The sequence below is a fragment of the Malurus melanocephalus genome, unplaced genomic scaffold (assembly GCF_030028575.1).
Source record: "Malurus melanocephalus ecotype Western Australia unplaced genomic scaffold, MMel_1.1 scaffold_310, whole genome shotgun sequence".
Taxonomy (NCBI): Eukaryota; Metazoa; Chordata; class Aves; order Passeriformes; family Maluridae; genus Malurus; species Malurus melanocephalus.
This window is the reverse complement of record NW_026623542.1, coordinates 338,379-365,403: the sequence shown is the minus strand read 5'-3', so window position 1 is coordinate 365,403 and position 27,025 is coordinate 338,379. Positions and strand designations below refer to the sequence as shown.

Sequence of the window (27,025 nt, the reverse complement as noted above, 5' to 3'; positions counted from 1 at the left end):
GGCTGTTAACACTCCCTACACCTTTGTGGGATTTTAAGCTCCAGGATATCTTGTGTCACATCAGAGGAAAAATCCTCTATGTTACTCAGGAATTTGAGTACAGCAAGGTCAGGAGAAGATCCTTTTCTTCTTATTCAGGCAGGTGGGGTTTTCCCRAGGTGGAACTTGCAGCCAAATTTGGTTTGGGCTGGAAGGTATTTARGGAYCACCCAGTTCCACCCCCTGCCATKGTCAGRRACACCTTCCACTAGCCCAGGTTGCTCCAAGCCCTGTCCAGCCTGRAACACTATYAGGGATAGTCCACAGCWTCTCTGGGCAGGRGAGAAGGATTTATTGAGCCAGGAAAAAAGGGAGAAGGGCAAGAACCAGAATTTGCAGAGGGAGAATCTATTTGTGATATTTCCAGCTGGGAGGATGGAACAAGAAGAGATTCCTGGGAGATGTGGATGGCTCTGTTTGGAGGAGCTGTGGGAGGATTTCTGTGCCCAACACTCAGATCCTCTGGCTATTCCGGAATTGTACAGYGTCACATTCTCTGTTTCCCATTGCAGGAGCAAATCCCATTCGGAAATCAGCCTGGAGGGTTTCTACGAGACAAAGCCGCTTTCTCCCGTGCAGAAAGACCCCGTGGAGCTGCTTCTCCTGGACACAAAGGAACGTCTCTCCGTGGAGCTCCAGGACCGCCGCGCACCTCTGGCCACCATGGAGAGCCTCTCAGACAACGAATCCATCTACAGCTTCGATTCCCGGCGCTCCTCTGGTTTCCGGAGCATCCGGGGCTCGCCCAGCCTCCATGCGGTCATGGAGAAGGATGAGATGCACTGCTTTTACATAGACCCCGTTATCCCTGAGGAAAACCCTTCCCTTAGCTCCCGGACAGAGCTGCTGGCTGCCGACAGCCTCTCCAAGCATTCCCAGGAGACACAGCCCCCGGAAAACGTCCTCAACAGCGGCGGCACCACCCCCCAGCGCCGCTGCAGCGCCGAGGGCACCGGCAGCGACGGGGAGCACGCGTCCTTGTCCCCTCGGGAAGAGCCGGCGCTCCACAACGGCCGCCTGGCCGATGTTCCCAGTCCCCAGGTTCTGGAATTTGCCGAGTTCATCGACAGCCTCTTCAACCTGGACAGCAAAAGCAGCTCCTTCCAGGACATTTACTGCATGATGGTGTCGGATAGCTCCAGTGACTTTGCGGAGATGCCCAAATCTGTCAGCGACCAGGAGATCCTGCTGAGGGCRCAGTATGAGCCCAACTTGGTTCCGAAGCCCCCAAGGTTGTTTGCGGGCTCAACGGATCCTTCGTCGGGAATCTCCGTGTCGCCCTCTTTCCCCCTTAGTTCATCCGGAGAACTCATGGATATCACTCCCACGGGTGTGAGCAGCCAGGAGTGCCTGGCCACGGACAAAATCCGGACTTCCACTCCCTCTGGACACGTAACCAGCCCTGCCAAGCAGGACGACCTCATGATTTCAGCTCTTTAGTGCAGGGGAAAGGGGTGGAATGATCCCAGGGGGTAATCCGTGGAGGAGGCTGTCATCGGGCAGTTGGGATCCAAGGAGACAGCTGGAAAAATCCCTTCTGGGGTGACACAGTGGTGGTGTCTGGAGGATGGATTGTGCTGCAATCCCRTGCTTGGAGCTGGTAGAAGCTTTGCCCCATGGGGCCTGAGAGGGTCTGAGGCACTAAAGTTCCCTACCTCAGCCTGTCTCATTCCAGAGGCAGATTCCTTGCCCCGGGGCACCTACTGAGTTTGGGAGTGAGATACCTGGATAGATGGAAGCAAGCAGGGGCTGGGCCAGATCCCTTCCCTCGGGACCAAGCCGGTGGTTTGGGAAATGAGCGGATTGAGACTTTGGGCCCTGTTGCACTACCATGGATCCGGCCCAAGATCCAATTCTGCACACTTCCATGGGGATTGCTTTTGTAGGACACTCCTGTTTTAAAGCCATTGGGGCTGTATTCCCCTCAAAGCCAGTCCCCCCATCTTGACCAGGCACAGCGGGAACAGGGCTGGCACCGTGTTTTCTCTCCCTCGAGTACTCCKGAGAGGGAAGGATGCTGTTCCCAACAGCCCAATCCCTCTGCCACATCCCTTTTTTGGCAGAAAGTTCTCCTGGATATCACCCCCATTGCTCCTYGGTTCCCTGGACCCCTCTGAGATGGTGACGTTCCCACAGGACTGCCAGAATTCTCGTCTTGGGGCTGCATGGATGTAGATGGATCAACTGCAAAATGAACCTGGCATTATTTTCCAGGCTCCTGCGGAGTCTGGGAGCCTCTCCTGGATTCCTGGGGGTCCTCACATCACCCATACGCAGCATCCACAGATCAGTGCCAGCCTCCGTTGTTGGGAATTCAGGGAAAAGATGGACTTTTTCCCAGTGTTGCAATCTCTTGTATGTTTACAGAGCTGCTGAGCTGGTCAGAAGGTATTCATTAAGGAAATAGAGAGGCTTTCCCGAAGGAAAATCCATGGTTATCCTCTCCTTCCCGTGCTGTTCCCTCTGGGGACCAAGGGAAGAGAGGATGGGCAGGCAGGATTCCAAGCTCCCTGTCTCCCAAGTGGCTTGGATTCAGGGGGAACCGCCTGCTCCCCTCTCTCACCCTCCCTCCACCTGCACAATTCTGTGTAGAAAAACTTGAGCAAGTKTTTAGGAAAACTTAACGGAGCCTCCAGGCCCGGAGGAGCCTGCTCCGCCTCTCCAGGCAGGTTTTCCAATGATGGGAGCAGGAGGAAAACTACCTATCCTAGGAAGTGAAACATTCTTGGGACCTGGAAAAGGCCTTGAATTGACACAACGGCCCCTCAAAGCTCAGCAGTTACTGATGGCTCTCCCTGGAGCTCTGTTCTCCATCCCTGGAAAAGAAATTCCTGGTTTAACTTCATTAGAATCCTGTGGTTGCTCCCTTTTCCCCCTCCTCAGTGGCACTATTTCCATTGTGGGAGGACGCTGTGCTTCCTGGGAGCTCAGCTCCTGGCAAATCCTGGACTTGGGAAGCCCCAGGATGGGTCAGGGCTGTGCTTCCCGGGAGCCATTGGGATCTGATGCCATCAAGGAGCACTTTATAACCAGTGTGCATTGATGTAAATAACCCTGAGTGCATGGAATTCCGCTGGATTCTGTGTCCAAATGCTGATATCCCACTCCATTCAGTGTGGGATGTTCCAGCCCCTGCTCTTTACCTRTTACAGAGCCTTCAGAAGTGCTTGAAGCAGGCAGGAAAACATTATCCCTGTGGTTTAAGATTCCAAAGGTGACCTTTCCTTGAGTGGAATCAGAGGGAGGAAGCCCTTCTGGATTCAAAGGGATTTGAGGAAGGAAAAACCCTTTTATTTTGAGCAACCAGAAATTCCTTTTGTTTTTGTAGGTCCTTTAAAAAGGAGCAGGGAGCAGATGGTTCGGGAGCTCAGCACAGGGTAAGGAGGAATTCCTGCACTCAGGAAACATGACCAAGGTGATTTTTCAGGAATACGCACAAAAATCTGGGAAGGTTTGAGGGGAAAAGGGGAGCTGAGGGGCAGGGAGGCTGGGGCTAGCGGGCTAGCTCCCCTCCTGGCCCAGGAGTTGGGATAAGGAGCTCATTCCTGCCCTTTTTCCCGGGCAGAAATTAACCCTTAGCACTAAGGCAGAGCTTGGGATCTGCAAAGCACTTTAAAACACTAAGGAAAAGGATCATCTCTGTCCCTGGGAGTGACATGGATACCTGGGATTAGATGGAACTACTGGTGGGATGTGCCTCCAGGTGAGGAAAAGTGGGATATTCTCCCTCCTAAAATGATTCCAGTAGGAACCTGCTGATGTTCCGTGGCTCAAATATTGCACTAGAAAGTCCCTTCACTGATGTTCCTCTGCCGTATCCTGGAAGACTCAATCCTTGGATGATTTTTTCCTTCTCTATGCCATTGGAACTGTATCCCATGGGAATGGCCTTCCCTTGCCCTGACAGGAAGCAGCTTGGAATACTGCAGTTTTTTTGCTCTGTGATAACTGGACTTGGAAAAGCCTGGAAATGCCTAATTCCCGGGAACTGGGCTTGCCACGGGTCAAGGAGTAAAGGCACAAAAGAGCCCCTCGAAGGTGCTCATTRTATCCCATCATGGATAATTCCTGGATTTTGTTGACTAACAGATTTGGTCCCAGTCCTCACAAATGAAATCCACGTTCTTGGAATTATTTCTGCTTTAAATAGCTCTGTGTCTCAATCCCCATCACTGTGTCTTGATCCCCAGCATTTTGTTCTCCATTYCCATCACTCCTTTGCTGTCTGGGCATTTGGAAAGGCTGATGTCCCATTTCTTCCTGGAAAAGCACATCTGGCATGCTGAAATAAATGCTAAAGCTGCAGCTACCTCCTTCATCTGTACTGTATACAATTCCYGCTTTCTCTTCCCGCTCTGTCTTTGGGAATACAAAATATTTCTAATTTTCCAAATCTCCTGGCTTCTGCTTCCTCCTCTTCAGCTTTGTGCCTTCTAATATTTGGATATTCCTGAGATACTCTAGCAGGATGTTCCACCCTCTGTGAAGGCAGTGCTGGAAGTGCCTGACACCCCTGATCCCTGATCCAAACAKGTCACTCATTCCATACCTCATCCTTAAAATCCATTCTGATCCTTATTCCTTGTACTGAGTAGCCTTTAAGGGTCCTTTCCAACACAAACTGTTCCAAGAGTTTCTTGGCAAAAGAAGGGAGCTGAGGGTCTTCTGCACCASTAAGAATTGATTTTATAGTTGCTTTCATTGCAGCAGTGCCAAAAATCTGGGAAGGGTCCTGCAGTGCTGAGCATATCTCGGCCCTTTTCCAATATTTGTCATTATTCCTTTTCCTTTGGGACTGTCTTCTCCATTTGGAACATCCATGTCCTCCTAAAACTCCTACAACTTCCCTCCTTTCTTTCCTTCCTATTCCTCTCACCTATTTCAGGAGCCACCTCATCCTTCCCTTCTCCCAGGGTGCTGGTGGGTCATTCCACATCCTTGGCAGCACATGGGAAATATAGGAAAACTATTCCCCACCATCTCATGATGATCCAAAGCAGTTAAATGGRATTCTTGGTACTTTTTAGGCACCTTTTTTTCCAAGGCAATCATGAATTGTAGGAGGTATTTTGCTTTCTGCATAGGGCTGGGATGACACAGCTGGTGGRGAGTGTAGATRCAGAATTMCAGTGATTCCAAATTCTATTCTTTYAGGATGTTAGATTCCATGAATAGTTAATTATGCCAAGTAGGATTTAAGTGGGAAGTCTGTTTCCAAGGGCGCATAAGGAGGAAAAGCTCCAAGCATGGGGATGCAGGATCAGTATCTAGCACATTGTCCATGCACTTTGATGTTTTCCCAGCTTTTGCTGCTCTTTTCCTGCAGGCAGATAATATTATTTCCATGGAACCGCCCACACATCTTTCATTTACAAATTGGGACATAGGAATAATCAGGATTAGCCTTGACAATGGGAATTAGGTGGGATTGATTATTGCTGAAATGGGTGTGTTTAGATTTGTGTTTTGGGCCTGTGTCCAAGAACCTCCATTGAATTTCCATGGGCAGCAGAGCCCTTCTGTGATTGCCTTGGGAATTGCTGGGCTGGAGCAATTGGGGTTTATCTTTATCCGTTCTGGGATATTCTTCCCTTGGCAGTAGGACATTCTGGTTTTGCAGGATGGTATCAGGAATATTTAATTCCCATGGGTTTAGGGATGGTGGTTATAACTACAACTTCCAACAGAGGAACATCCAGACATTGCCTAGGGAGGYGTGGACTCCCCATCCCTGGAAATATTCCAGGCCAGGTTGGATAAGGCTTGGAACAACCTGGATTAGGGAAAGGTGTCCCTGCTCATGGCAGCRTGTGGRAACAGGATGAGCTTCTAATCCAAATGATTCTGGGATTCTGTGATTCCCTGCTTGCTGAGCTGCAGGAGACAGAAGGCTGGAATTCCAGCAGCAGCTCTGCTGGGATTGCTGTGCTGAGAAATTCCTCTGAAGGAAGCGCTGCCTGGAATTGAGCTCGTTGCTCTGTTCCCAGAGCCTTCGCAATGCTGATTTTAAGGAAGAGCTGCTGGATTTTGGGAAAAGCYTCGTTTGTTGTGCCAAGGCTCCCTCTCGTGGCGCTCCTGCGTGAAGGAGGCGATGCTCCATGGGTCCTGCTGGAGGCAAACACTGCCCATCCTTGGCACCTGTGGGAAGGAGAGGAGAGGAGGGAATATTGCAGCTGGAAGCTGGGATTCAGTCTGGGAGACCTGTGCTTTCCAGTCATATCCWCAGTGGASTTAGGGATCGAGAGAGGGATGGGARGGAGGCTGGATCAGCAGTCACTGATGTCCTTCCCCTTCTTTCAGCTCCGAGAAGCTGCATAAGGACTGGAAATTCCAAACATCCAAGGATTAGGGAATTCCTTGCTTTGGTGTAGGGAATCATCATCAGCCTCCAAGTGCTTGCTGTCTCCATTCCCATTGTTTTTTTTTCCATGGTTTTTGAGTTTATACTCGTGCCTTTGTTCTCCCTGGCTCCACATCCCAGATTTCTGAGATCAGACATCTTCCTTTCCCTRCAAGTTTCTTGGAGTATGGAAGTGTGGTCAAGGCCTGCTCAGAGCTGCCCTTGCTCCTGAGCTCTCCCATTCTGCCTCAGCCAGGGCCTCYCACATCTTCCCACTTTTCCCTGCTGCCTGAGGTCATATCCAAGTGCCAAAAGCAAATCCTGACCCAAGGCAGGCAGTTTCCTCCATCCCACACCACGTTTCTCCCTGGCTCTGGGACAGCCCCCTTCCAAAAGTAAACCCCCTGGGAATTTTTCCTGCTTTCCTTCCTGTGTCCAGTCTGTCTCATGTCACTGTGTCATGCCATGCTCTGTGTCCTGACATTCCCACCTTCCCAGCACACCTGTTGGGATGAAGGGAGCTTCTCCCTATCTGCACCTCTTGATTCCTGAAAAYCCTTGCAGCACAGGAGCAAGCTTTGATGTTGGGTTTCTTTGGGATTCCACTTCCCTGCTTTGTGCAGTTCCGATGGCTCAGAGTCAGAAATCCCCGGCGGGGGTGGCCTGGGCCTGTCCTGCCGGGATATCCAAATTTCAGGAAGTTTGTGTGCAAAGGGATCCCAGCAGGGGGTTTTTCCTGGGACACTGTCACACTCTTTGGGTCCTAACTCCTTGACTGGGATGTCCCCAGCTCTTGGTGGTGGCTGCTGGTGACAAAATGGCCTCACCTGCAGCTCCAGCTTCCCACCTTTCCCTTCACAGGTCCAGGGAATACTCTCAAGCTCCTGTCCTGGCTCTAAGCAGAATTCCTAATGGCCCAGGGAATTTTGGGGATGGGCTGTGCCTCCCTGTCTGGAATATTGTGCCCTGCGAGCCCCTTTCCTTTGGCTCTGCCTCTCTGGAAAAGCCTTTCCTGCCTGTCACCTGTGTCCCATCCCATGCTGGGACAGCTCAGAGCAAGATACCTCTGGATTAATTTCCTGCTGGATCCTAATTGCCTCCTTAGAGCTRAAGCCTTTGGCATTTTTGGGAGAATCAACCCTTCCAGGGAGCTCCAAGCTGCTTCCACTGCTTCTGGCAGGGCTTGGAGCACTTGGATATGCAACTGGGGGGAAACAGCCTAGCATCCTGCATCTCCATGCAAATCCCAGGAATGATGCCCTCTGAATCCCTGCTCCGAGCTGCCCCAGCATGAAGATTCCAGGGAAACTCAAGCACTCCTTACGTGCCATTCATGATCCATGTGACTTTTTTTGTACCTCTGTATGAAAGATCCGAACTAGTCCCTCTGTAAAGRAAGATCTGGATGAATTATAACATCATTCCAGAAACATGGATGTATATAAATTTTCTGTATATTCTATGGCACTCTGTATAAAATGGATGTTGGAAGCATGGCTGGAGTATGTGACTGTTCCCAGGGATGTCCTGGACGTGGATGGTTGGGGATTATTTGAGGTCTCTGCTTTTTAATGGGTGGTGAGTGAGTTGGAGAGGTGGGAAGGACACGAGGAATTYGGTGTGTGGCTCCCTGGAAGGACCCAGGGAATCACTGGGTCTRTCTGCTCCAGATCTCAGCCTTTGGAGTGGGAAAACACTTGGGGGAACATCCTGAGGTTGTGGATTTGCCACCCTATGGCCGGGTTGGGGCAAGCTGGAAATTGTCCTGGAGGCAGTGGAAGGAGGATCTGTAGGGTCTCTTCCCACCCAAACCATTCCAGGATTCCATKATTCCTCTCCCTTGAGATMATTTCTAGGAATTTCTCCTTCAGTGGAGAAGGAAATCAAGGAATGAACTGGATGCTTTGAATTACTCCAAGTTAAATTCAACCTGTCCTATAAAATGAAGGATTTTGGTGCAAGCAAGGAATTTTTTGGGAGTTAATAGCAATGACAGGGAGAGAAGGGGAGGGTGAGTGTTGTCAGTCAAGAATATATCCCAAATATTCAATCTATTAGATATTTGAGCCAGAATAGTGTGGAAGTCTTCCCTTTGGATGAATATCAAGGTGCTGGGATCCTTCTGCAAGCTGGATGAGTCCAAACTGGGATTTTCCCAGTGTCCTGCAGGCCATGGCTCTGGAGTAAAGCAGGATCTCACTGCCTGGGGCTGTTCCCAGCTGAATAATTCCACATAATTCAYATTTTGGAAAAGGGAAAAGCTGCATTTATAGCTTACAGGGTCAGGGAATAAGGATAGGAGAAATACTGGCGTTCACTGACCAGCCAGGAGAAATCCAGGCCGGAAAAGGAACGCCTGGAAGCGCGTAATCCTATTAATGGCTGCATGGARTTGTTTTTATGGCTGCTCCTGAAGGGACTATCAGGGAATTAAGAGCTCAAAGGTGGCTGAACTACTGAGTTCCTATAAAAATGCCTATTAAAAGTGCTGGAATGTTGAAGTGGTTGATGTTTTGGGATGGTTTGGGGGGATGTTTTCCTTACCCAGAGCTATATCAACCTCATAAAAYGATATTGGCTCTTCTAGAAACCCTTCCTCTCCTGAGGAAGGAAAACATCCAACTCTGGCTGCTATCCTTGGGTAAACACGGAATAATCCATGTTTAGGAGAGGCTGCTTTAATTCAGTTTTTAAGGATGAAAATATCTGGATATGGACACAGCAGGAATGGGAGATGCTCCTATAAAACCTATTAAAAGCCTTAGTTAGGGATGTAGTTATGCTTTCCAAGGAGATCCTCTGGCTTCTGGGTGTGTTAGTGGCCTTAGGAAAAAAAATCCAGCTTGTTAAGAAAAGTTATTTCCAATCCACTGGAAAAAAATTCTGGAACTACAGAAAAAAACCCAGAATTTCCAACAATTTTGAAGCATTACCCGGCAAGCAAAGAAAACAAGGGAAAATAATGGGAATATTTAATTAATTAAAGCTGGRATCTAATAGTTCATTGCTTCTACGGTCCTTTAGTCCGTTTTAAATCAATGAAGGTGTTCTCTCCATCTCGGGAATGAACTCCTTGGAGTTAATGGATAACCAGGAAGGGATTGATCCATGCAGGTCTCTCACCAGGAGGAGATAATGGAGGGAGCTCTGCTTCCACCTCCAGTAGGGTGGGAGCTTCCCTGGGGSTTGGAAAGGATTTCCCAGAGGAGCTGTGGCTGCTCCATCCCTGCAAGTATCAAGTCCAGGTTAAAGAAAACTTGGTGCAACCTGGGATAGTGGAAGATGTCCCTGCCCATGGAATGGGATGAGTTTTGAGGTCCCTTCCCACCCAAACCATCTGGGATTTCGGTGCCTGGATTGGGATGGTTCATGAGTAGGAGATTCCAAGTTCGGCATCTCCAACAGTGACACAGCAGCTTCTTTGGGACCTGTTCCTACTGGGAAAAATAGGTTTTATATCCCTGGATCCATGATCCCTGCWCAGCTGAGCCTCACGTGAGCTGGATCGATGATTCCAGAGACCAAGGTGTCTGAATGATTCCAKAGACCAAGCTGGTGGAAAACCACTAAAAATAGACTCCAAATATTTCCAGTGGTGCTTGGGAATCCCAGCTGGAGCTCGGGAGGTGGGGAGGGTTGGGGTGAGGGAGGGGGGAATTCCTGAATTATTATTTTGTTGGAAACTGGACTTTGAGATCAGGCACTGGAGGGAGCCCCGGCCACACCTTCCATGAGTAATGTCCCTCCACCCCTTCCTGGCTTGCACTTGCAGCACCACGTGGGATAAGGGAGAGCAGGGTTTGCAGGGAGTGGGACCTGAAGGGGATGGGAAAGCGGGAGAAATGTGGGAAATGTGGAGGGCAGGAGAAAGGAAAACCAGTGAGGGACTGTGTTTGGAAATGCTGGAGCTGCCTCCATATGTGTCAAAGCAACAGGCTTAATTTTTCAGGGTTCAGAGCTCTTTAGGATCCCTTGGTGTCATATTTTTACTGTAAATTTTGTTGTTCCATAGGATTTTACACCTTAAGATGGGGAATCCGAGGCCAAAGCCAACATGGTAGATCCAGAGGGTTCAAAATCTGGGCTTGGGGTCCTTTCCCAAATCTTTTTATCCTCCTTGGACTYAGTTTTATGGTCCAACACAGTCACAGGCAGGAAGTGCTGGTGGAACTGGATGGGCTTTAAGGTCCCTTTGCACCCAAACTATTCCAGGATTCCATGATCCCTGTCCCTTGAGATCAGTTCTAGGAATCTCTCCTTCAGTGGAAAAGAAAATTGAGGAAATATCGAGATGCTTTGAGTTATCCCAAGATAAAGTCATCCTGCCATATAAAAAGAAGGATTTTAGTGCAAAGACAGTTAATTAAGAGGCAGTTGTTGGGATTGGATGGGAGTGACAGGGAGARGAGGATGAGTGTTGTCAGTCAAGAATATATTCCAAATATTCAATATTTTGGGTATTTGAGGCAAAATAGTGAGGAAATCTGCCCTGTGGGTGCTGAGATCTTTCTGCAAGGAAGGTGAGTCCAAACTGGGATWTTCCCAGTGTCCTGCAGAGTGAGGGATGTGCCTCTGGAGCTGTAAAGCAGGATCTCATTGCCTGGGGCTGTTCCCAGCTGAATTATGCCATGGATGAGCTTTAAGGTCCCTCCCGAGCCAAACCRTTCCAGGATTCTGGGATTCTAAATTGCAGAATCATGGAATGTGATTCTACAAATCAAATGATGATTTTATGAATCTGTAAAACCATGGGATATGAGTCTGTGGATTCTAGGATTCTAAATGACAGATTCATGCATTTTAAGATTCCAAATCCTAGAATAATGGAATATCCTGAGTAGGAAAAGACCCCCAAGGATGATCTAGTCCAATCCTGATTTTACTTCTGGGTTTAATCTTTATGTAATTAAAATATTACAGACCAACATCTAACAGGGTTTAGGCTGGGCTGGTGCTCAGCTTGCTGGGAAAACTCCGTTTTTCCTTAATTTCCCTTCCTTCCCACGCAGTTTGTGTTCAAAACGGGGGGCTGAGAGCAGGAACAAGGGSAACAAGGAATAACAATTGTCGTAATGTGGAGAGAGAGGAGAAAAAAGGGCTCGTTCTCTCCATCCCGAAATAATAGACCCATTACTGTCCCCAATCACCAATCCCCTCCTCTCCCGGGAGAAGAATTGGTCACTGCACAGCTGTGAGAGCGGGATAAATATATTTATATATCCCGGAGAATCTGCCCTTCTTAATTGGGATGTGGGGCTGGACAATCCCTCATTGTGCCCTGGCTGGCCCGCAGCAGAAAGGCCCCACAGTTTGGGGCTGGCAGGGCCCCGGCACTCCGAGAACTCGGAACTTCATGGACATTATTCCCAGCGGGGCCTTATTTATTTTATTGGAGTCATTGAGCGCTGGGCTGGGGTGTGTGGGGAGTCAGGAGTTATTGGGGATTGTGGGAACTTCTGGGGAGAACAAACCACAGCTGGGCCTTCCTCTGAGGGGACAAGGGTTGGGGTTTGGGGTGGGATTTTGGTGGATTTAGGGCTGGATTTGGTTGATTTAAGTGATCTGTGACTGGATTCGGGTGATTTGGGACGGTATTTTGGTGGATTTAGGGCTGGATTCTAGTCATTTGGGGCTGGATTTAGGTGTTTTGGGGCTGGATTTGGGTGATTTGGGGCTGTGTTTTGGGTAGATTTAGGGCTGGATTCTAGTGATTTGGGGCTGGATTTGGGTGATTTGGGGGTGTGTTTTGGTGGTTTGCAGCTGTATTTGGGTGATCTGTGACTGGGTTTGGGTGATTTAGGGCTGGATTTGGATGATTTGGGGCTGTATTTTGGTTTGCAGGGGATTTGGGTGATTTGGGGCTGGATTTTGGTGGATTTAGGGTTGGATTCTAGTGATTTGGGGCTGGATTTGGAGCTAGATTTTGGTGCTTTGCAGCTGGATTTGGGTGATTTGGGGCTATATTTTGGTTTGCAGTGGGATTTTGATGGTTTGTGGCTGGATTTGGGTGATTTGAGGCTGTATTTTGGTGAATTTGGGGCCGGAATTGGGTGATCTGTGACTGGATTTGGGTGATTTGGGGCTGGATTTTGGTGGTTCGGGGCTGAATTTTGGTTTGCAGGGGATTTAGGTGGTTTGGGGCTGGATTTGGGGCTTTATTTTGGTGGATTTAGGGCTGGAGTCTAGTCATTTGGGTCTGCATTTTGAGCTAGGTTTTGGGGGTTTGCAGCTGGATTTGGTTGATTTAGGGCTGAATTTTGGTGATCTGTGACTGGATTTGGTTGATTTAGGGCTGGATTTGGGTGATTTGGGGCTGAATTTGGGTGGTTTGCAGCTGAATTTGGGTGAATTTGGGCTGGATTTTGGTGGTTTGCCCCTGGATTTGGTTGATTTGGGGCCGGATTTGGAGCTAGATTTTGGTGCTTTGCAGCTGGATTTGGATGATTTGGGGCTGGATTTTGCTGGATTTAGGGTTGGATTCTAGTGATTTGGGGCTGGATTTGGAGCTAGATTTTGGTGGTTTGCAGCTGGATTTGGATGATTTGGGGCTGTGTTTTGGTGGATTTAGGGCTGTATTTTGGTGAATTTGGGGCCGGATTTGCATGATCCGTGACTGGATTTGGATGATTTGGGGCTGGATTTTGGTGATTTACAGCTGGATTTGGGGGATTTGGGGCTGGATTTTAGTTTGCAGGGGATTCTGGTCTTTTGGAGCTGGATTTGGGTGATTTGGGACTGGATTTTGGTGGATTTAGGGCTCGATTTTGGTGATTTGGGGCTTTATTTTGTTGGTTTGGGGCTGTATTTTGGTTTGCGGGGGATTTGGGTGGTTTGGGGCTGGATTTGGGTGATCTATGACTGGATTTGGGTGATTTGGAGCTAGATTTTGGTGATTTGGGGCTGGATTTTGGTGATTTGGGGCTGGATTTGTAGCTGGATTTTGGTACTTTGCAGATGGATTGTGATGATTTAATGCTGGGTTTGATGATTGTGACAGTTTTATGATACTTGGGGCTCCTTCAGGGTATTTTAAGGCTGAATTTTGATAATTTGGGGCTGGATTTGTTTGGAGCTGGTTTCGGGAGATTTGGGGCTGAATTTTGGTCATTTGCAGTTGGATTTGGATGATTTAGGGCTGGGTTTGGTTGCAGTTGGATTTGGATTATTTTGTGCTGCTTTCGAGTGATTTGCAGCTGGATTTTGATAGTTTAGGGCTGGATTTGGTGTTTGGGGCTGGYTTTGGGTGATTTKGGGCTGATTTKGCTGGTTTGTGGYTGAGTTGTGATAATTTGGGGCTGCCTTTTGTTTCTGGATGGATTTTGTGATTTGAGGCTGTTTTGGGACAATTTGTGGCTTGATTTTGGTGATTTGCAGTTRGTTTTGTGATCTGTGGCTGGAATGTGAGGCTGGATTTTAGGGRTTTCCTAGTTTTGTAATTTGTGCTGGGAGTTCAGTGATTTGTGTCTCTTTTTAAACTGGATTCCAGTGATTTGTGACTGGTTTGGGAATTTYTGGGRGGATTTKGRTGGTTTRTGGCTGGGTTTTGTGACTCAGGGTTGGTTTCATGGACAGATTTTGATTGGTTTTGGCTGCATTTTTGCAATTTGTGGCTGATTTGTTGTTTGGGTCTGGGTTTGGTACTTTGTGGATGGATTTTGATGGCTTGTGGCTGATTTTTTGGTGCCTTGTGACTTTGCTTTGGGGCAGATATTGGTGTTATGTGCGCAAATTTTGGTGCTTTGGGAGTGGTTTTGGTGCCTTTGGAACAATTTTTGGTGCTTTGGGGCAGGTTTTGGTGTTACATGCACGAATTTTGGTGCTTTAGGAGTGGTTTTGTTGCCTTTTGAACAATTTTTGGTGCTTTTTGGCTGTTTTTTCAGTGATTTCTGGACAGATTTTGATAGTTTACGCCGGTTTTTTTWRKKGKYTKKKGSYKKTTWMYKGTKRWTTKKYCCYTTTTYCYTTTTKGWKSYYCSKKSMMMRRWTTTKKKKSYTTWRKWRSMKKTTTTTTGCTGCTTTAGTGGCCGGTTTTCGATGCCTTGTGCCTATTTCTTGCTGTCTTGTGATCCCTTTTTAGCGCTTTGCGACCGGAATCGAGCTCGAGATTTCCTTTTGATGCCTTGCGGCTGTTTTTAGGTGACTTTTGGCGACCTCGGGACTCCGTGGCGTTGCCAAACCCCATTCGCGAGGGCGCGCCGAGCACCGTGCCAGGAGGAGGAGGAGGAGCGGGGAAAAGAGGGAGGGCAGCGGGGAAAGAGGGAGGAAAAGAGGGAGGGCGGCGGGGAAAAGAGGGAGGAAAAGAGGGAGGAGCGGTGGGGAAAGAGGGAGGAAAAGAAGGAGGAGCGGTGGGGAAAGAGGGAGGAGCGGCCGCAGCAGCCCAAGTCCGGGGAAGCGCTCGGCGGACGCCGATGGGCATCGGGCGGCCGCGCTGGGTGCCGGCACCGGCACCGAGAGCCCGGCGCTGAGAGCGGGGCCCGAGGGCTCGGAAGGGGCTCGGACGGGGCTCGGGGGTCGTGGCGGGGCCCCCCGGGCCGGGGCGATGCCCCGCTGCAGCCGCACGGACTGAGCCGGGGCTGGCCCGTGCATGGCCCAGCCATGGAGGTGGTGGACGAGACGGAAGCTCTGCAGCGCTTCTTTGAAGGTAACGGGGGCACCGGCATTCCCGGGTTCCCAGCACGATCCCGGGGTCCCCCAAAGGCAGGGCACGGCGCACGCCTTGGGATGGGCTGGGAGGGAACGGAGCTGAAGGCTCATGCAGTGCCACCCCCTGYCYTGGGCAGGAGCGCCTTCCACTGTCCCAGGGTGCTGCAAGAACCGTCTGACCCGGCCTTGGGTACTTGCGGGGGTAGGGCAGCGCGATTTCTCTGGAAAATCCATTCCAGGGCTCCAGCACCCTTGCAGGAGGGTATTTCCTCCCAACATCCTATCTAACCCTGTTCTCTGGCAGTGGGAAGACATTCCCCCTGTCCTGTCACTCCAGGCACTTGTCCAGAGTTCCTCTCCAGCTCTCCTGGAGCCTCTTTAGGCGCTGGAAGGGGCTCTGAGGTCTCCCTGGAGCTTTCTCGTCTCCAGGCTGAGCAATCCCAGCTCTCCCAGCCTGGCTCCATACCATCATAGCCTTGTCCAGCTCTGATATGGCACTGATCCCCGTCCCCACAATCCAGGGGCAGTTGTGCATCCTCCAGTGGATGGCACTTCTTGGGTGGCAAGCTGGATATCCTGGGAATTGTGTTGTGCATTAGATTCCCACTGCAATGCCAACAAGGACCTTGGAATGTTCCTCACATCCTTGGAGCAGGAGCAGGCTCATGGCAGTGGCTCTGGCTTATAGATCACAGATGTTTGCTGGAGCCTGGACAGCTTTGGGTACCACATGGCTGTGGATCATCTCCTTCCTAGCAARGTGGAAAAGTGTTTGGGAGGAGAATTTGGCCTCTGTTGGATGAAATGTGGTTGCTCGTGGCTGAACTGGGATGTGCTGGGAGCCTGATCCCATTGTTCCTGCCTCTGCTCTGTGTTCTCTTCCTCGCTGTGGCTTTGTTGGCACGCTTCGCTCTTCCTTGTGGAATCATTGGTTCCTTTTCTTTCCCCCTGGTTGCCTTTGTTTCCCTCCCTTGGTTTCCAGTGGGTCGCTTGTGGGGCTGAGGTTTAGTTGCCCAGGGCTGTGTCCTTTGGGATGAGCCCTTGGCATGTGTATTATTCCTTGAGGAAATAATGTGCCCATCTTGGTGAGGCTCTGCTGTGCCAGCAGAGGGGTGGATCCCAGTCCGTGGGTCAGCTACAGTCTGGGATCCCCTTTGGAGCAGTGGGATTGTGCAGTTGGGGTGGGACAGTGGTGTCCCTATGGGTTCTTTGGCTGGTAAAAGGATTTATCCTGGGAAATGGGAGTGCCACGAACAGAAGATGCTCCCGGGAGCAAATGGAAGCTCAAGCTGCTTCCTCCTCACTTCCCTCTCTCCTGACATCCATGTGATCCTTTAGTAAGGCATCTCCTCTTCTTCAAAGGGAGAAGCACCCCCTGTTAATTCCAGCCATGATCCCAGATTCCCAGGAGCCCCAGGATTAGTGAGGATGGGAAGCCTCACCACAAGGGATCCTAAGGGCCACTCCCAGCCCACATTCCCTGCAGCCTCCTGGAGTTTCCTTTGATTTTAGGATTTCTCTTGGGCCAAGMTCCTAAATCCTGTTCTCCCACTTCCCATCCTAGGGGTGCTGAGCACCTCCCGGGAGCTCTGCACAGCCCTGGCTCAGCATCCCAACATTTTTTATGGACCAGCTCTCCCTCTCTTGGATACTGAATTTCTCCCTCTCCCTGGAGCATATAATCTTTATTATAATGTAGAGATTTGTTTCTTTTCCTATTTTCCTGTTCTTTCCGGGTGCTGGGGGTGATCCTGCTCAAGCAAAATGACTCCAAGAGGTCCCTGACAACCTCAACCATCCCGGGATTCTTCCTCTCYTTTCTCCTCCTTTATTTTTTCCTCCTTTCTCCTCATTTCTCTCTTCTTTTCCTTGTTTCTCCCCTTTTCCTCCTTTTYCCCYTCTTTTTATCTCTTCCTCCTTTTTTCTCTTGAATCAAAACCATCCTGTCCCCGTAAAAATCCAGGATCAAGGAATCTGCGCCTGAAGGATATTTCCTACCCTCAGCTATAAAATCCTTCTTTAAACCTCTCTGAGCCAAATGTTCCATGGAGTACAACTTTGTTTGGGCAACTCTATCCCTTTCCTGCTGTTATTCCAGAGCATCTGTTCTGACATGGAGCTGGAGGGGGAGAAAGGAAGAGGAGRAAGTTTTACCACCAGGGATTGCTGTTCCGTTTTTGCCTCTTGTGCCTGGTTTAACTGGGGTTCTCTGAGGAATTCTGAGGCCAAACTGATCATCTGGTGTTTTGGGAGTGAAGGTCACGGCCTTAAATCACAGCACGGAGTTGGCTTTACCCTGGAATCTGGCCYTCCTGAGGAATTAATGGTTTCTGGATGTGGTAAACAATAGATCTGTTGGAATTTAATGATTCACAGGAATAAATTCATTATCCTATCACTCCTTTAAAATGTATCAGTGGATTCCCATCCCGAGGAAATAATCTTCCAGACTGTTTTTCTCTTGGAGTGAAACATTGTCTTCTCACAGATCATCCTATCCCTGAAGAGATTTCTTCCTGCAGGCTAAGAACCCTGGAATAATCTGGGAATTCTTTCCTTTGCTTGACTCTGATTTTCCCAGGATCTGAGCCTGCTGTAAGCAATCACAGAAAATTTAAGAGGTATTCTTGAGGCCTTGGTGTTTCCCAGTGTCAGGCAAGGATTAACCAGGCTCTTCATGGAGACTTTGGGAGTGGGGGCTGTGCTGGTGGAGCTGGGGAAGAATCAGTGCCTGGAATTTGGCTGGAATTGGCTGCTGCTCCTATCCACAGAGCCAGGCTTGTTTTGGATCCCAAATTCTCAAGTCCGGTTGGTGCCTGTGGTCTTCTGGGCTATGAGAGATGGACCTTGATTTTCCTAATTTTTCCTTGGTGTTTGCTTGGGAAGGATTTCCTTGCTTCCCTGGATATCCTTGTTTCCCTGGATATCTTTGTTTCCCCAGGTAACCTTGTTTTCTTGGGTGTATTTATTTCTATGGATGTCCCTGTTTTCCTGGGTATCTATCCTTTATTTTTCTGGATATTCTTGTTTCCCTACATATCCTTGTTTTCCTGGATATATTTATTTCCATGGATATCCTTGTTTCCCTGGGTATCCTTATTTCCCGGGGCAGTCTGCTCTTTGAGGATGACATCTGAGGCTTGTGAGGATGGAGAAGCAGAAAAATGATGGGAAAGGCTTTGTTCTGACTTTTGGGAAAGGGCTACGGAAAGGCCTCTGAAGGAAAAGATGCTTTAGGAATAATTTCACACTTTCCTGAGCTGAAGATGCTGGGAGTACAATCCAAGCTGGGCTTTTCCCGTGTTCTGAACATCCTCGCTGTCCTGCTTCTCTCAGGCACATGGTGGAATTTTTGGGATTTTCCTGTGCAGAGCACAGAGCTGGGCTTAGATGATCCTTGTGGATCATCCCTTCCCACTCAGGAATCTCCCAGTTTGTGGTAGCACAGCTGATCCGTGTGTTTGGAGGTGCTTTGGACCATCCTGCTGAGGAGAGCTCAGGCAAAAATCCTGGGATGCTGGGGGGTTCTGGCAGCAGAGTGTTCCTGGAGCATTTGTGTTTGGATTCAAAGGAAAAGGAGGGAGTTGACAGCATCTGACCCTTGGCTGGCATCCTGCTCCCAACCTTTCCCTTGCTCCCGCCCGCCCCTGCCTCAGGGAAACGCTTACACCATGGCTCAGCTATTTGGGATCCCTCTCCCAGCTAATTTATGAGATAAGGGCTTGGGGAAGAATGTACAGCGGGAAAGATGTTTGGAGCGGGGCCAGCGGGGGCTGGGAAGTGGGAATTTGGGAAAGGAGCAGAGAAAGGAGAGCGAGCACTGSACCTTTGGTGGGTTTGGGGTTGAGGTGCAGCTGGGAAAGGCAGGAGTTGGGTAAACTGAAGGGGGAGATTTCCCTGAGGGTTATCCAGCGGTTACACAGGTTTTATGGAGCACAAGTGGTTGGAGATTGGGGAATATTGCCTGTGCAGCAGCTGTGTGTCCATGCAGGGCTTGCTGGGATGTGTGTGCACAGGAATCCCTGAGCTTGGAGTGATCAAGAGTGYGTGGTTTTGCCCATGGGAATGTTTGGATATGTGCGATCATGGAATCCTGTAATGGTTTACGTGGAAAGGGACCTTATGGATCATCCAGTCCCATGTGGACAGGGGCACCTTCCACAGCCCAGGGTGCTCCAAGCCCTGTCCAKCCTGGYCTTGGASATTCCAGGGATGGGGCAGCCACAACTTCTCTGRGAAATCCATTCAGCACCTCACCACCCTCCCAGGGAAGGATTTCTTCCCAAGAGCCCATCTAAACCCACCTTCTGTCATGCACAACTTCTCTGGACAACCTGTTCCCGTGTTCCTGGTGTTGGTAACATTCCTGGTAACTTTGATTGTGGAGAACTTTGTGCCTGTGAGGAGGAAGTGTTGCCCTGCAGGAAGAGGTTTGGAGCATTTCCCCGTTTTCCTTGGATGAAGGAATGTAAATTGCTGGAGCTGAGGCAGTGAGGTGACCCCAGGATGCTGGGATTGCCCACTGTCCCCTGTCTGTGCTGTGAGAGGGATTCAGTGGTGCAGGAGTGAGTGGAGAAGGAATTCACTGCTGAGATTCCTGCTGGCATTAGAATCCAGGCACTGCTCCCGAGTCTTCCTGTGGCTTTGGGATGTCACTGAGGCTGAAAACTGGAGCAGAAAGGGCAGGAGGACAGCAGAGCCTGGGGGGATCTATCCTGGTGTCCCATGTTTTAGGTTCCTGGGCTTGACGTAGAAATGCAACTGCATGGATCAGAACATCACTTTTCTTGGAATTCCTTTAAAAAACGGCTCTTTTGGGGCTTCCTGCTCACTCTTCACCCTCTGCCTGTCCCCAAATCCATCTCTGAGCCATGATGCTGTGCTGGGGAGAGCTTTTCCCGCACGGAGCTGCTGTGACAGGGGGAGAACACCTTGGCAAAGCCCAGTGTGATCCCTGCCAGRGGGGCTGTGYGCTGGGCTGTCCCCCAGCGGCTCGGGGACACGGTGGCGGGTGCAGGTGACAGTCACTGCGGGGCCTGGCTGGCTCTGTGGGAAGGTAAGAGGCTTTGGCCAGAGTTCTTTGGGAGCCGGGAGTCAGCCCGTGTCGGAATGGGCCCGGGGAAGCTGGTACAGCACAAACACATGACCATCCCTGCGGGTAATCCCCTCACGGTCCCAAATCCCAGCGGGGAGCAGCGGCTGCCCGGCTGCCTCCCCAGCCCTCCCACTCTTCCCCAAGGGAATAGAAAAACCAGCAGGCAGCAGCAGCCCTGGGAGCTGGCGGAGCTGAGCTCAGGGAATAATGACCCAGGGAGGGAGCAGGGATACGGCGGGAGCTTGACAGTGGCTCTCACCATGCTCAGGATGCGCTGGATCCGAGCAGGTAACGGCACAGACCCCCCAACCCTTCCATGGCTTGCCTTGCTTTCCCCTGTACTTCTCCATCTCTCTTCCCAATGGGATTTTCCCCTGCTTCTCCTCTCTCTTCCCTCTATTTGAAGCTTCCCTGCCCACCTGGTTTGGTCAGCCCTAACAGGAGCAGGTGACGTGAGGATGCTGCTGAGTCCAGCTCCAGACAAAAACATTCCCTTGAGCTCGTCACCACACCMAGGTGGCATTTGTGGATGCTGGGGYGAARCTGCCACGTCCATCCCAGCAGGAYRTTCCTGGAGTCTTGAGCCAAAGGATTCATCCTTGTCTGCTCCTCAGGGAAAGGCTGTTGCCAAATGCCGGTGCTTCTGGCGTGGTCTCGTGATTGTTGTGCTGGTGCTTCTTCYTCCAGTTTCCCCAAAACTTCTTTATCCTGGACCCCACAACTCCTTTATCCTGGGAAAAGGGCAGGAGTCCAGAGAGCTGTTCATGGGAAGGTGGATCCCTAAAGACTGATAAGGGCAGGTTGGGATTTGGAAAGGCCRTGTCGGCACGAGGCTCCGTGAGGAGGAACTTTTCCACAGATTGGTGTCCTGTGCCTGGGAACTGTACCTGGACACAGACAGGGAGAAGGTTCAGAAAAAGGTGKCAGTCAGGGTGGATTAGAGGGAGTGAAGCTGGAGGTGTGACCAGGATGGAAACGGTGACACGGAGATCCGGCTGAGCCCGTGCGTGGGACGGGGTGTGGAAGGGCTGCTGCACACAGGGATATGGGAAAGGAATCCTGCTCAAGGAGGAGCTTGGGATGCTGATGGGCAGGTTTCCCTCCACTCCCTCACCCTTATCAGTGAGGGCCTTTCCAGGACAAAGTCATCCCAGCTGCCAGAAAGAGGGAATTAAGAGCCCCTGGGCATGGTTATTTCATAGAAGAGAGATGGGATCCTGCTCTGCTTTCCCTCTTCTGGTTCGGGGCCTCGTGGGTTCCTCCTAAGGGGAGCAGCTGTGATCTGGTGGTGCAGGTGGTGGAACAGGRTGCCCAGAGAAGCTGTGGCTGCCCCATCCCTGGAAGTGTCCAAGGCCAGGTTGGATGGGGCTGGGAGCATTCTGGGATAATGGAAGGTGTCCCTGCCCACATCTGCCCACAGATGATCCTTACAGGTGCTTCCAACCCAAGCCATTGCAGAATTCCATCATCTGGAGTTGGAAGCTGTGCTAGGAAGGTGCCAATGAGCCCCTGGCCCTTGWCATTCCTATTTCCATGTTTCCCAGCCCATGCCTTGGCATCCATCCTGTGTATCCCAGTCTGGGCATGGTGTTGCTCCAGCACAGCTTTGCAGCCCTTGCTGGGGAACCCTCCTTCCTCTTCCCAGTGGTGTTGCTGRTTGGACTTTGCACTCTCTGATAAGAATCCTGGGACACTGAATGTGCCTGAGGAATGATTAACTAGCATGTGCTGTGCCAGAGGACAAGGGAGCAGCTGTGGCTGGAGACACAAGCAGGAACAGCCTTGTGGCTTTTGGGGCCAAACCGGTGCTTTCTCGGTGCCCATCCCAGGCTCCAGCATCATTCAGGAGAGATTATCCTTGCCATGGAGCTTTCCAGGGGGACACTGGGATTGGGGATGGACAGACAGGGATGAGACAGTGGCAGAGAGCAGGGGAGGTGTCCTGCTGCTGTGGAGGGAAAATGGGAACTCTGAGAAATGGAGGGTGGATTGATCCCTTCCAAGTTTCCAAGGTTGGACAGGGCTTGGTGTGACCTCAGGTAGTGGAARTTCCTGGATGGAACTTGGATGAGCYTTAATGTCCCTTCCAAGCCAACCTACTCCAGGATTCTATGACTGGACACCACTCTTGGCTATCTGCTGGCTCTCACTTATATTTTCATGGATAAATCCTTTCATTCCAACTGACTGGCATACTTGGCATGCCCTTGCTTATCCAACAGACCTTCCTTCTCCCCATACAGCATGGCATGGAATCGTGGAATGATTTGGTTTGGGAGGATCATTRAAGATCATCCAGTTCCACCTCCTGCCATGGCATCTTTTCCCTGATCCAGCCCAGGATCCTGCTCTACCCTTTTCCAGGGGTATTTCCTATCCCGGCTTCCAGGGGTACCTGGAGTGCATTCAAGGCATGTTTGAAGGAAAGGCAGCCTTCCCGAGGGAAAATGTAATGTGACACTCAGGGTCCACCACTTATCTCACTGAACTTTGGCTGCTTTGGGGCAGTTACTCTAAACAGGGAGAGGRAAATGTGGGAAGAGCAGCCAGACCTGGCTTCAAACAGAGCAGACAAAATTGTTGTGGAATGAGAACAAACATTGGTGGATTTCCCTGGGTTTTGGGGTGGTGGGGAGGAGAACTGGTTGGAAAAGCCCAGGCTGGAGTTTTAAACATCCTTGGGCTGCTCAGATCCAGCCTGGGTTTAGAAAAAGCAGACATTCAAGGAATTTTTGCTGGGGGTGATTTGATATTCCCATGTTTTTTTTTCCATAGTGTTTGGTATCACCCTAATTTTGCTGTGTAGTATCTTGGAGTGGCAAATTGTTGTGGTTTTCCTACCCAAGGAGAAGAAAACAATGTTTTGGTGGGGAGAAGACAGTGCACAGGGTTGGGATGGGCATGAAACGGGATTTGTGCAAGACTTGGGTGGAAATTCCACAGATCTGAAAATATTCATAGATAGGAATGGTTTGGGTTGGAAGGAACTTTAAATCCCATCTCATTCCATTCCCTGCCACTATCCCAGGTCACTCCAAGTCCTGTCCAACCTGGCCTTGAACACTTCCAGGGATTGGGACATCCACATCATTTACGACTTTTAATCCTGAATGCCAATTGCTCGAAATCCAGATAAACAGGAAAGCAAACATCTTATCAGCCTGCTGGATCTTGGCTTATCTCCTGTGTTATGACAAGCCAGGGTTTATGGACATTGATTCATGGAARCACTAAAAAGGGTGCTTTGACTTTATTGGGAATGAAACACCTGCTTAAGTAAAGGGAAACTTGGAAAATGGAGCCTTGTAAGTGCCGTCAAACCATTTTACAGTTGGCTGCTTGCTGATAATGCAATCCATGCTCCTCTTCAGAGCAGAAATGGGATTTTCCCTGATGAAATCCCATCCATCCCAAATTTTGAGGAGTTCTGGGCAGGGAGGAATCCTACCTGTCTATGTCCCCTCTGTTCTGTCTTGTTTTAACCTGTTTTTTTGGATGCTAAAAGTTTTGCTGGTGCTCTTGGGAAAAGGAACTGGACAAATTCAACCCAGTCCAAYGGGATGGGCTATGGAATGCCCAGGTAGGGACCTTTCCTACTTCCTGGTTTTTAGGCACACAYAGTGTGGCTCTRGACATCCAGAGGGCATCTGYGGATGCAACAAGTCAGGAATGATCSCTSAGAGGGGTTTTTACAGGATTTCCAGTCTGTAAAAAGTTGGATTTAAGTTGGAAACTCCTCCAGGATTGTGGAGTCCAACCACTGCCCATTCTCATGTTGTTGTTTTTCCCTCATTGCTGGTTCTGTTGCAGCAGGGATGAGCTCCAAAGGTTTTCTTCCCACTGCCACAGTTTATCCATGAGATTGAGGCCACCATCCCAGTTTTGCCAGGAGAAAAAGGCTTTGCCACCTCTTCCTTTGCTGTATCCATATAATCCCTTGCACAAGTGATCAAACAGAAACAAGGGGCCAGGAATCTTGGGAGTTTCTCTCGCCCCCCATGGGCAGAGTTCATGAAATCATKGAGTTATTTAGGTTAGAAAAGCCTTCTGGGGTCATCTAATCCAGCCATTCCCCCAGCACTACGAAGGCCACCACTAAGCCATGKCCCCAAGTGCCACATCCACATGGATTTTAAATCCTTCCAGAGATGGAGACTCCACCACTGGAGCCTGTACCAGTGCTTTACAATTCTTTCCATGAAGCAATATTCCCCAATATCCAKCTTAAACCTTCCCTGGTGCAATTTGAGACCATTTTGTTTTGTTCTGTTCCTTGTTTTGGGAGCAGAACCTGACCCCCACCTGGCTCCTGTCAGGGAATTGTGGGGACCACAAAAGTCCCCCAGGAAAGTTTTTGTCCCAAGTCCCTTCCTGGGGGTCTCTGCTAGAAAAACCCTTGTGCCTGGCATTTAATTTGGAGATGAACTTTTTCCTGTTCATCAAGAGCAACCTTCCCTGGCAACCTCCTGATGCTCTCCTCCTCACACCACATCCTCGAGCAGCATGCCAGGCACCTTCCCTCTGGATCTGAGCCTCTCCATCCAGCCCAGTGCTTTGAAGTGATCCTGGGAACACCCAGGGAGCAGGCTGGATGGATGGGATCCAAGCAGCACGTGTGGTATCTTGGCTGTATTGTCTGGGAAGTGTTTGCTGAATCCCTGGAGCAGGAAATATGTTCCAAGATGGCTCAGAGTTGGTCAGAAAAGGCAAACAAGTGCTTTGTTTTTTTGGTTTTTTTTTTAAAGAGAAACTTTTCATCTTCACTGTAAAAAGTGGATGTGGGAATAGCCAGGCTGGCTGTAATCCCTTCGGGAATTTTGAAGATTCAGTAATGATTTTAATTGCACAGAATCCTGGAATGGTTTGGGTTGAAAGGGGGACCTTAAGGAACCTCCAAGTCCACCCCTTGCTGTGAGATCATGGAGGCAAAAATGACAGTCCTGGACCTCTGGCACTTGTTTTGGTCGTGCTGTCCTGCTCTTGGATCCTGGGAAAAGCAGGCTCCTCCTTGGGCTGAGGAAGCTTTTGGTGCCCTTTGTGATTTTCTCAGGAGACAGCTCTGGAGAAAACATCCCAGCTGGGAGAGCTGGAGGAAAACCCTGGTGACCCAACACTCCTGCTTGTGAAAGATCTGTGGTGGTTGCACAAAACTTGGGATGGCCCTTCCCAAGCCCTGGAAAAAGTCCCATCTAGATAAATGGCTCTGGTTCTTCCTCCCAGTCTCCTTGGAAGTTGGAAGGGAGGGAATGATGTGTCTGAYCTGGACACAGAGTTTCCAGCAATGCTTGGCTGCCTCTACTCCTGTGTTCTGGTGCTGTTCCACTCTTAATCTCCCTCCCTAAGGATTATTTTATGCTAGTGGTGTTCCTGGAAGAGGCAGCACCATTCCAAATCCTATGTTATCCTGAGTTTTCCTGAGTTCCCCACGTGTGTGATGTGTATAGCTTAGAATTGGGCTGATCGTGGTCTCGGGAGCTGCTCCTGGATCTCCCACTTCCCTGAGAGCCTTTCCAGAGCCACAGGGTTGCCCTGCACAGCCCTGCAGTAACTGGTCCGTGTCCAGGGATTACAGTCCTGGGTTTTTTCCTTGGAAGTAGCAGAAAAGCAGGCACACAGCTCAGGATCTGCCATCAGCTTTGTCAGCTCTTTTGTGCTTCCCTGAGTATTCCCTCTCCCAATCCCTGCCAAGCATGGGAAAGCTCTGGGCAGCTCGATCAAGTCTCTGCTTGGTGCTGGTACGTAGCTGCTAATTAATATTTTTAATTTTTTATCTGTTCTGGGAACAATTCATTCAGAGGGAACGATGTGGGGACATGGATATGGATCTTCACCACCACAGCAGTGTCCAGGAGCTCTTCCATGTCCTGTTATCCTATGGAAAACATCCCTCCTGTCCCCACAAAGTTGCAGCCTGGATAAATCAAGTTTAGGCGAGGCATCCCAGAAGGATCCTACRGAGCTTTTCCCATCCCTGTTGTCCCCAAGGATGTGGCTCTGGCCTCGTGCAGCAGGAGCCACCAGATGAAGTGGCCTCCTGCAGTCCCGTTTTCCCTGCTCCAACACCCTCATCCCGGGAAGGGAGATAAAGGCGTTGTCCTCAAACAAACAGGGCAATGTGCCCCCCTGGGCAGGCACCTTGGAGCCTCCCAAATGGAGCCGCTGTTGCTGCCCTCGGAGAGCATGAATGGACAAGCGCAGCATTGACGGCCGCGGGGACAGGGACAAACGCGCCTCTGTGTCCCCTCTCACACCTTCCCCTCCTCCTCCTCGGCCCTGGCTCTCCCAGGACAATGGCTCCATCCATGCCAAGGTTCACAGCTGGCAAGGGCGGGGGAAAGGCCAGGACAAGGGTGGGGAGCTGCCGGGAGAAAGGGATGCAGGAGGGAGAGCGGCTCTGTGAGGGTGATGGGAGATGGGGAAATTCCAGGAGAGAAGGTGCTCAGAGGGAAGTTTGGGAGGGAGGATCATCCTTTCTGCCTCCATTTCCTGCAGAAACATGCCCATGGTCTGCCCTGGCGCAGCAGCAATATTTCCTGTGGCTCCTCACACCTCTTGTACCTTGGGATGTCTCCCACCGACACTTTGTCCCCTTGGGAATGGGGGATGGAGAGAGGGCGTTATCTCCTTGTCCTTGACTTTGTGTTTTTCCAAGGGCCTTGTCCACTTCCTTCAGAAGTGTTTTTTTCCAAATATGTTAATCTGTGGATGTAAGCTAAGGAGTTGTGGGATCATGTAGGAGCAGAGGGAGCTTTCCAGGGAAGAGAGAAACACTGCTGCCTCTGGAGACTGGGTGTTCAGGGAATCCTGGAATAGTTTAGATTGGAAAGGACCTTAAAGCTCRTCYAATTCCAGCCTCCTGCCATGGGTTTGGTTGTACTTCCCACTAGACCAGTCCATTATTCCAGTTT

General features: G+C 50.2%; 2 protein-coding genes across 4 annotated transcripts in view; both read left to right on the top strand.

Annotated features, from left to right (window-relative positions):
- The window catches only part of DAGLA (diacylglycerol lipase alpha), a 66,534-nt gene extending 57,619 nt beyond the window's left edge, over nucleotides 1-8,915 (top strand). For all 3 annotated transcript variants that reach the window (XM_057377320.1, XM_057377319.1, XM_057377321.1), the window contains one exon: nucleotides 552-8,915. In XM_057377320.1, the coding sequence (XP_057233303.1) occupies nucleotides 552-1,479 (928 nt within the window). In that variant the 3' untranslated portion in view covers nucleotides 1,480-8,915. The remainder of the gene's footprint in view (nucleotides 1-551) is intronic.
- Nucleotides 8,916-14,735: 5,820 nt separating this feature from the next.
- Nucleotides 14,736-27,025, top strand: part of MYRF (myelin regulatory factor) — a 44,668-nt gene continuing 32,378 nt past the window's right edge. The window contains exon 1 of the mRNA XM_057377322.1: nucleotides 14,736-15,020. Coding sequence (XP_057233305.1) covers nucleotides 14,975-15,020 — 46 coding nt within the window. The 5' untranslated portion in view covers nucleotides 14,736-14,974. The remainder of the gene's footprint in view (nucleotides 15,021-27,025) is intronic.